Genomic DNA, 10,254 nt, shown 5'->3' with positions numbered 1-10,254 from the left:
TAATTCGTTTATTGAATTAATATTGACCTTCAATCAAGCATTAGCGTTACCCCACACACAAAAAAAAATAATAATAAAAAAAATGACAAGATTTCAATAATTGATCGTGGCCTGAAAGTGGTGAGCCAGATTCAAACTAGTACAATGTGTTTGATTTGGCTTCTTTTATGTCCTTCTTACATTTATTTACACATGGGACAAAATTGAAATAATTATTATCAGCAATAATTACTACAAACCCCTGCCTAAATTTGTTACATTGTCTCAATTTTTTTTTATATTTTTTTTTTCAATAATTAAAACCACAAATTGATTTATTTTATTGTAAATATGGCATAATAATCGACAACCCAACCCGATGCATTTATTTATTTATTTATTTTTTCCTAACGAAAATAATAAGCATGCAATTAGGTAAGCCTTCAAGTCGGGGAAAATTGTAAAGTTGACGTTGATCGCACAAACATTAAGATAAACCGGGTGGCGATTTTTAGCAAATCAGATTTACATATAGAAAAATTAAACCATACATATGAAGGACTTGATATTCCCATGGGCCATTTTCTTATCTTATCTAATCTTTAGCATTACCTAATTCAAATAATACAAATAAATTTCCCCGGCACAATGATATAATTGATGGAGCAAGAGAGTACTGTGTCATTTAGCCCGAGTTCGAAGCTCTGGTGGACTTAATTTGAATAAAGAGTGCAGTATTTCTTTTTATGATTTATTTTTTTTCATTTTGAGGAGTGCAAACTCGAGCACGAGCTCGAACTCTCTAAAATATAATAATATGAATAATATATAATACTAAATTACTAATGTAATAATAAATACAGTAAAAATATATATAATGAAATAAAACAAGATTAATGTTTTAGCCATTTGGCAAATAGATCTGCCCATATTCCCCTTAATTTGAAGGCCCAATAGTAAATTGTGATGCAGCATGGGTTTTAAGCTAAACAGTTAATTCTTTTTAGTGTGCTTAAAGTGTTGTTTCCGCTATTTATTTCTCCATTAATTCCTTATTTTGTTTGTTAAATTAACATTTGAAATACTTTATGGGTAATCAAATAAAATATATATGAACATCGGCACAAACCTATTAATTTAGGTCAACTTACGTGTTAATCGATTTGAACTTGCTTTATCAAAATAGGCTGACTTGGCTGTTTATCATGATCATTTTTACGCGCGCGCACACATATACATATATAATAAGCCTCTTCGCTCGATCCAAAGGGTGAGAGTATTTAATTAATATATGTTTTTATTTATTTATATGTAAGTTGACTTCATTTAATTTGTAAGAGGAAGAATGTGAACACTTTAACGTTGAACAATGGAATCCCACTAATTAACAGTACTTAAGGATCAAACACAAACAGTTTATCACTTTCAAATATGCTAATTACGTACTATTATATATATATAATAAAATTAAAGTGGGGGAATATGAGTTTTTGCAATTGGGCTGTAAAGTGTGTGGGAAAAAAGAACAGAATTTTCAAATAAAGTTATATTTACATATAATATATTTATAAATATATTATATATTATATATATGTATGAAGAAGTGGAGTATATGGAATATACCCACTTTCTAGTGTGTGCCATTTGGGATGGGTCATACGACAATGTTTTTTTTTTTTTTTTACCAACTTACAACTTACAACCTTAATATTTCCACATTAGGAATTTGCGTTATCTTTTTTGAAATTAATATAAAAAAGCACGTGACCCCACTTTTTTTTATTTTTTTGGTTGTGAACTTTTATATATATGTGTATAAAAGTTGGAGGTGGTAAGTTGGTGCAACTTTTATATATATGTGTATATGTATTTTGAGGCATGAATAGGCAGCCTACACGTGGCAGACTTCATGGTATAGGCAGCCGACACGTGGTGGGATACCCATATGATTTTAATTTAAAAATAAAATAAACTAAATAGAATTAAAAATATACGTATAGAATGACTGAATGAGAAGAACCAAAGTTTGACTACTCTTTCTCTAACCTAAAAAAATATAATGGCGTTCAATTACAATTCTTGAACTTTAATTTCTGAGTTGATCAAGATTAATCACAAATATATTCCTCAATTAATATTTTTTAATTAAATAAAATATATAAAGAGATGCCATATTTATTTATTATATATATACAGCTGCTCAAGCAAGAAAAGATGAAAAGGAAACAACAACAGCTGGAAGAATGGAGTATTGTCTGATACTGGTGTGCATGCACTTTTTGTCCTTTTAGAGAGGGGGACGAACTTATTTGTCAAATGTGTTGGACCCAATAAAAATACATATAAATTAAAAAAAAAATTAAATAAAATGATGCTCATGAGTAAAGGAAATTAGGGTTTTAATTAGGGTTCTAATTATTTGGTTTTGTGGAATCAAAATTAGAGAATCTACTAAGGTATACTTGTTATCCAAGTTACCAAATTCAAAATATCAATACAAGTGGAGAATACTCGCAGCACCAAAAACTGAGTATAAAGTTTGATTTTTGTCCACAGCTATTTCATTTCATTTTACCCAACTTTAATATATATATTATTTAATATCTATATTTTCAATATTTACGGCTCAAATAATCATCTACTAGTACTACTATATATTAAAAAAAAAAAATGAGTTGGTATCTCACGAGTTTTCCACATTCATTGCGCGTGCAGGCGCGTGGTGGGATCTCTCTCAAGAGAGACTTTTGTATGTATGTATGTATGTATGTATGTATGTATTGTGGGATATCACCATTAATTGAATCTCTATACTGCAACTCGCAATAATTCTTGTCTTTTTTTTTTTTGGCCAAGATAAGATGTCACTGCTTACTTCCAGTCACCAAATGCCAATTTCATCAATTTGTTCTTTTAATTATTGGAACCAGACAAAATAATAGATCCATATTTTATATATTTAATTTGAAGTCCATCCAACTATTTACGCAAACACCATTCTAGCTTTAGTATATTTTCTTCTGGTTGTCAAAAACACTTAATATTGCGTATTTTTTTGACTATTTTCAATCATTTGAAGTAGGTGAGCATTAATTTTGTTAGTGATGTTAAATTCCATGAACGATGATGAAGCCACGAAATTAATTGGAATAATTTCTTTTTGTGATCCATTTTTTTTAGTATATTTTTCATTTATCACAGGCATAAGAAAAAAAAGCACAAACTTATAAATATAATCCCAGTTTGCAAGTGGCAGTGGCCAATTAAACCCAACAAATTCACATGCCTGTATAATATATATATATATATATATATATATATATATATATATATATATATATATATAAATAATTAAAGATGAAATTAAAATTGTATTCGGAAAGTACCAGAAACAATGCGAAGAAAAATGAGAAGGAATGAAACAAATGTATCACTTTCTGATTAAGTGACAAATATCTTTTATTGCAATTGGACAATATAATATAAATACACAGCATGGCTGTATATGGCTCCACAATACTTTTAATGGAAAAAGACCTTTTAAATTTTTTTATTTTTTTTAATTGGCTAAATTAATTAATTTTTATATTGAATTTTCCAATTAAAAAAGTAAGAGTCAATCAACACTGACTGGCAGAATATATAATCTGATAATGGGCTTTGTTGTCTAATAATGGGCCCAAAAGCCCAATTCGACAGGGTCCAATTAAAACCAGCAAAAAATGAAGAAAAAAAAAACAAAGTTGATCAAATGAATATTTGTTTCCATCAATCTTATAAGAAACTATTTTTTCAAGCCCAGTTCCCGAGTTCCTAGTTCATCTTCGCCCTCGAAAAGTCCATTTGTGGGTGCTGCAAAGCATTACAAAAGCTCATATCAGTAAAAAAAAAATCAAGACAGTGTGCGTAAAAGGTGGAGATTGATTGTTCGAGGTTTACCTCTGCCATGAACTTCTTCAGCAAGTCCTGTTTCTGCATCTCATCGCTCGTTGGGAGCCCCATCTGTTTCTGTCTTTGGTCAAACTGAAGAAAAGAATATGTTTATACATATTCGAATAGTAAACCAACAAGAGTATATATATAGAGAATTCAAAAACAAAAAAATATTTTACCATCACTTTTTCGATGGAGGAACGCGTTGCGGGGTCGAGATCGGAGAGTCTGCTGCTTTCCGGTTCAACTTTCTGAGTGTCGAGCTCCGGCTCACCCTTCACCAAGAACTTCCACCAATCCATCTGGTTTTGTTTCGTTAGCATAATGGAGATAGATTTCTGATCCTCTGTAAAAAAATAAAAACAAACACCAGATAATTACGTACAAAATAGAGGAGATCTGTATTTATAGTTCAATATCCCTTACCTAAACTCCAGAAGCATCCATCGACTTTCACAGCATTGAAAAGCTCCCCCTACATATGCAAACAACACGAACTGAGTACTTCAACTATGTCAAACACAACATCGATTTAAGATAACTAAAAGAGACTGCAGACCTGATAATTAACAGTCAATGCAGTTTGGAGGAAACACTTACATCAAGAACTGGAGGCTGACCTTTGAGGCCAACTTTGATATGGTTCTTCTTAATTTCACAGACGATGAATCGTGATTTAGTTCCAGGCGGGACAGGAACAGAGATGTTAACCTCTTGTAACGATTGGCCCCACGAGTAATTTTCCATGTCGAGGCCGTTGCCCGTGTTTGGAGCTATTTAGATACAAATAAAACCAGTTAGAATCCAACAGAATAGAGGCTGGCTGTCAAAAAAGAGCTTACTCAGATTAGTCGAAAAATCAGCAATTTCGACAAGTATGAATTCTATATATATTCAATGCATACTATAATTAGTATTACACAAGTCATAATAAATGCAGTAGCACATTAATGTATAATTAAAATAATTCAAGTAAAAACAACAAGTTATACAAACTAAAAATAATACCTCGGCGGCCATTCTTCTCATCTTCATCTTTACTCTGAATTTCGGCATTGTCCTCCATAATAACATCCTCCTTGACCACCTCTTTTGTGGGCGGCGGCGGCGGCGGCACTACCTGATCCATGACCTTCTTCTTCTCCTCCGCCGCCACCTTATCCTTCACCATCCTCAGAACCGCAGTGACGCCACTCACCAGCGAATCGCTCTTGAAGAGATCGCTTTCCTTGGCGACGAATTCGAACACCTTTTCCAGAAACCCTAACGGATTCGACGGATCGAAGGAGGCATTAAACGGCTTGCTCGGCGGCTTCTTCTGGTATTGTTGTTCTTCGTAATCGGAGAGAATCGCCATTAGTGCTTTCGTTCGAGATTGAAGCGGGAAATTCTGGTGTTAAGGTTTTTGATCAAACTTCAGTGAATTGTTTGAAAGGTTCAAATTGGGGCTTTATTTATAGGGAGGACTTTTGGTAAGAGTTACAATTATTGTTGAATTCGGATCTGTTTTTCGCTTCCAACGTGTCGATCCGAATCGCAACTTGTCGCATAAACTAAACGGCGCGTCCCTGTATTATGGGGTGTGTTGCAAACACACCCCTCAATTACAAAAAGTAACAATTAACCCCTCATATTTGTTGTAGAAATTAAATTTAGTAAGATCCAAGTTTGGAAAATTACTCTCTGAAATATAAATTTAGCTTCACTTTCCCATCATATAATTGTTTTATTTAGATTATAATTTTGGGTTAACTTTCCTATTGTGAACTAGTTTAAAGAATAAATAATAAATATTTAAATATACTTCCAAGCAAAAAGCAATTGGGCCAAACAGAAAGTGGGCCGTAAAGTTTGCTTCCCATTCTACCCCGACCATTAGTTTTTCCTTTCTTTTTAATCCATTTTTAGAAAAAAAACATGATCCTCTGCCAGATTTTCAGTATCCAGATAAGCATTGACTTGGTGTTTTGTATACTCAAAATAAATTAGTATTGAAATGAAAGGTTGGAGAATGTGTACTAATATTGTAATATAATAATATGATGCAGTTTTCTTTATTTACAAACCAAAAACTAAATCAAATCAGTTTAATTATTTTTTTTATTTTCTAAAAGATTGTGGTTGTGTGATTCCACCATTTCCATTGACTTTAAACCTTGGAAAAAGTCAAACTCTTCTTTCTTAACCCTTGAGCAACTTGCCGGAAAAAAGACGTTATTGTATATATATATATATATATATATATATGAACATATTTTCAGACATTTAAAGAAGAATTGGTCAGTAGGTAGCATCAGCTAAACATATTTGCAAATTTCATTTTTCTTCTAAATAATATCTCTGCCATTTTTTTCCGATTTGATGTAATAATATAGTTTTTTTTGTTTTTTTGTAACAAAACACAGAAATTCGAAGTGGTTAATTATGGCCTCCGACAAGGAAAATTTCGGCCTCAGCGGACCGTCGTTTCTCACCGCTATTGATTGGTAAGATCACATTTTTTTTTTAATTTTTTATTTATTTATTATGTTTTTAAATGTGTAAATATAAATATGAACAGGAACAATTCAAACCATAGAAGATCAATTGCAGCGAGCTTAGTCCAGGGCGTTTACGTAATTGAATGCGATCGTCAGCAGAAACGTCAGCCGCCTCAAGCCCTAGCTCCGCCGTGGTGGGAGTTTTTCAACTTCAAAATCAACCGAGTGCTCGTCGACGATCACGACCAATCCTATTTCGGCGCCGTTTTCGAATTCGTTTTCCCGTACCCCTATCAGAACTACGCCGGCCAACGGCCGCCGCAGTACGTCATCGCCTTCAGAGGGACGGTCAACAAGTCAAACAACCGGGCCGAAGATCTGAAGCTGAATCTCAACCTCATGATCAACAACCTCCAGGAGAGCCGCCGCTTCCAGATCGCGACGGAGTCCGCAACCGCCGTCATCAACTCCACCGCCCCCGGAAACGTCTGGCTCGCCGGACACTCGGTCGGAGCATCGATCGCGCTGCTGGTCGGGCGGCGCGTGGCGAAGACCACCGGATTCCACCTGGAGACCTACCTGTTCAACCCACCCTTCACCGCTCCCCCGATCGAGAAAATTAAGAACGAGAAGGTGAAATTAGGGCTGAGATTGGCGGGTAGTGTGGTCACCGCCGGTCTGGCGATGGCGGCCCATACACGGCCCAAAGGTCAGGAAATCGACCCGTTCACCGTGCTCGCGGCGTGGATACCCTACCTGTTTGTGAGTCAATCGGACGCGGTCTCGTCGGAATACATTGGGTATTTCGAGCACAGGGAGAAAATGGAGTCGATCGGAGCTGGGAAAATCGGGAAACTTGCAACGAAGCATTCGATCGGGAGCATTGTGTCGTCCGTTAGGGGAAAAGATTCCGAGGCGGCGCATTTGATTCCGTCCGCTTATCTGAGTATTAATTGCAGCACCACTCAGAATTTCAAGGAAGCTCATGGGATTCATCAATGGTGGAAGCAGGATTTGGAGTTGAGGTACAAACTTTACCAATACAAGTGTTGAATCAAATTTGTTGCTATTAATTCTCTGAAAAAATAAATTGTGTGGCGTTGAAGAAATAGTTGACTTTATTATTACAACTTTGACTTATATAGATTCAAATATTCAATATATTACTCAAATTAATCATTTCGGCATAGCTGAGATCTAGACCATGACAACAAGCCCTCTCTTTATAACAGTTTGTTTAATGTCTTGAAGAGAGTTCTGCAAATCATCGCAGAGCTGATGAGGATTCGGAATCAATTTTTCATCGGCAGCTAACGCAATTATTAACTTATTACCATAGCTTTGGTAATGGATAACCAACGCCTGCAACAACAATTAAAAAAATTAATAAATAAAAATAAAATTATATATTCCTCATTCGAAATCATATACGATTACGGACTTACTAGAGGAAATCCAGAAACAGTAGGAGAAATGTAAGACAAAGGATGGCCAAATAATTTGATCTCTTCCTGTGGGCCGACCACATTCGAGAAACCAACTGTAGTTTTGGTGAAAACAGCCCTCGTCACAAGTAGAGCTGCCTGTGTATCATTAATTAATTATTAATTCGCATAGTAGTTGTAATTAATAAATCTACTAAGAATGCACGTTGTCGATTAGACATTAAGAATGAAAAAAAATAAAAATTAAATACCTTAGTTCCGAATAAGTTGATGAGTAGTTTGAGTAGCATGAAAATAAAATTGGGTCCAAGTGATAGCTTCTTTCGATCCATAATCGACTTGGCTCTACGTATAGAAGCTAAGGGGTCGTCTTCCAAAGCAATAGTTAGTGGAATTAGGACAAGGCCTACCAAATTTCCCCACATTCCTTTTAATTCCTTCTTCTCATCCATAACCTCGATCAAATCCTTGATGAATAATATTTTCATTTTACCATGCGATAATTAATTCAAGAAAAAAAATATAATAAAAAAATTGTCTGGTAAAAAAGATGTAGATAGTTAATTACCTTAATTGAAGGTGATGGCCTGAGGTTAAATGCAATCCCTGCTCTCAGACGAATATTTCTCGGTAAGGTGTTCTTACTTTTCTTGATTTCTGCACCATTTTCTGTATGTTGTTTTTCTGTGGTGGCTATGGAAAGTATATAGAGAACGTAATTTAAATTCAATTAATTTTTTTTTTTAAAGAAATGCAAAAGCAAAATCAACAGCTAAAAAGTTGTATCAAATATATATATATGGTTTTAATTATTTAGCAATTCGGGTATATATAAGTTTACCATATCTTGTATCGAGATAACGACTGAGACCAGCTTCTGTTACTCCCATCAAAACATCATTAATGCTCTACATAATATGAACACATGATAAGAAAGTATGTTTTAATTTACCTATTAATAAATTAATTAAAACTGTATTAACAGTTAATTATAATTATACATACCACGTGCATTGCCGTCTTGACAAGCTTAACATCGTCAAGATTAAGAATCCGATGAACGAATCGCTTGGGAGTGTTTTCGACCCCTCTGTCTCCTTTGATGGGAGTTTTCGAGTCTTTGAGAAACAACATTGTTGCCAAAAGCATTATTAAATCAATCAAGGTGTAGAAAACAACCAATAATATTGTCCAGGCAGACAAGAACAACCTCTTCATCTTCGATCCAATATTACTGTTACGATCACCAATGCTATTAGTTTTTCGTTTCTTAGATGGAACGACAGGTAACAGTTCACCACCAGAGTTACGCATGGCGGCACAAGCCAGGACTAGGGAAATGAGAGAAACACCATCGCCAATCGAATGGTCGATCTTGAAAATCACCGTTGAATTTGCATCCGATGTTTTCACATTGAGAATGTGGATTTCCCAAAGCGGCTTTGTGGGGTCCAGTGTTCGTCTCGATAGACCCGACGTAAAATTCTCCACGAATTCATCGGAATTTTCCATGTCCGGATCCAAATCCGGAACAAAGACGTGTTTATCAATGTCTACTACTGTTCGTTTCCACAAATAGTTACCGCGCTTCTTATCCTTTTCAATCTTATAAATTCATAGAGGAAATGAAATAAATAAATTTTCATAACTTAAATAGAAACTTATCTACGTATACTATACGAAATCGAACAACTTACAAGGAGGCTGGAGAAACGAGGATGTTTAAGGAGGGTTAGCTCCATCTCGTTCTTGAATAAATCGACATCGATCACCGTCATGTAACCCATTACTGCGTATACACAAATGTCGAAGCCTGGTGTCTGCATTAATCTGGCACTTGGGCTGGCAGGCTCTTCTTCTTCTACTACTGACATTGTTGTCATCTATGAAATTCACAAGTTTTCCTTTTTGATGCTGTACTAAACTGAAAAATCTATTCCATTTATAGCCAAGTTGAAAATCATTGCAATAAGTTGTGGTCGGCAGCTCCTGTTTCGGGTTTTTGGGTCGGGTACCCGCCATGTCGGGTTTGCAAAAAAGCAACCCGAACCCGACCCGCCATACAATCTGGTATCCGCAAGTTGCGTACCCGAAAATGGTCGGGTAATTCATTTTTCATTTCCTTTTTAAACCTAGAAATCCAGCAGACAATAGGATTGGTTTGGCTGACTACTGTACATAAATGTGATTGTTACCTCCAAAATCGAAACCCTAATCGAAATAAAAACTAAATTCTCACTTGTACGAAGCTGAACGGCGACGTAGCGCGGCGGCGGAGACAAAGGCGGCGACATACGGCGGGATTGAGGGTGGAGATTGAAGATGGAGATGACACAACGGCGGGAAGTCGACTGCGAGAGTGAACGAAGGTAATCTCTGTTCTTTGTTTCAATTTTGGTTCTGTTAATTTTTCTTAG

The 10,254-nt window shown here is 35.3% G+C and overlaps 3 protein-coding genes across 3 annotated transcripts; 1 reads left to right on the top strand and 2 right to left on the bottom strand.

Moving 5' to 3' along the window:
• Positions 1 to 3,606: 3,606 nt before the first annotated feature.
• On the bottom strand, positions 3,607 to 5,424 carry LOC105971712 (protein BOBBER 2). The gene is made up of 6 exons (XM_012996581.2): positions 4,921 to 5,424; positions 4,513 to 4,685; positions 4,339 to 4,387; positions 4,092 to 4,258; positions 3,919 to 4,002; positions 3,607 to 3,831 (listed from the first exon to the last, which is right to left on the bottom strand). The coding sequence occupies exons 1-6, from the start codon at positions 5,267 to 5,269 to the stop codon at positions 3,793 to 3,795; spliced, it is 861 nt and encodes a 286-aa protein (XP_012852035.2). The 5' UTR covers positions 5,270 to 5,424; the 3' UTR covers positions 3,607 to 3,792.
• A 733-nt stretch (positions 5,425 to 6,157) lies between these two features.
• Positions 6,158 to 7,579, top strand: LOC105971896 (GDSL esterase/lipase At4g10955). The gene is made up of 2 exons (XM_088819240.1): positions 6,158 to 6,398; positions 6,473 to 7,579. Exons 1-2 carry the CDS (start codon positions 6,337 to 6,339, stop codon positions 7,443 to 7,445), a joined length of 1,035 nt encoding a protein of 344 aa, XP_088675366.1. The 5' UTR covers positions 6,158 to 6,336; the 3' UTR covers positions 7,446 to 7,579.
• On the bottom strand, positions 7,442 to 10,248 carry LOC105971894 (medium-chain-alcohol O-fatty-acyltransferase). The gene is made up of 8 exons (XM_088819238.1): positions 10,077 to 10,248; positions 9,535 to 9,969; positions 8,843 to 9,442; positions 8,679 to 8,745; positions 8,406 to 8,530; positions 8,089 to 8,304; positions 7,838 to 7,975; positions 7,442 to 7,754 (listed from the first exon to the last, which is right to left on the bottom strand). Exons 2-8 carry the CDS (start codon positions 9,718 to 9,720, stop codon positions 7,590 to 7,592), a joined length of 1,497 nt encoding a protein of 498 aa, XP_088675364.1. The 5' UTR covers positions 9,721 to 9,969; positions 10,077 to 10,248; the 3' UTR covers positions 7,442 to 7,589.
• Positions 10,249 to 10,254: the final 6 nt, after the last annotated feature.

The sequence above is a fragment of the Erythranthe guttata genome, chromosome 6 (genome assembly GCF_056151865.1).
Source record: "Erythranthe guttata isolate IM_541 chromosome 6, IM_541, whole genome shotgun sequence".
In the NCBI taxonomy this organism is placed as follows: domain Eukaryota; kingdom Viridiplantae; phylum Streptophyta; class Magnoliopsida; order Lamiales; family Phrymaceae; genus Erythranthe; species Erythranthe guttata.
Note: the sequence above shows the minus strand (reverse complement) of the source record. Positions and strands in the feature narration are given on the sequence as shown.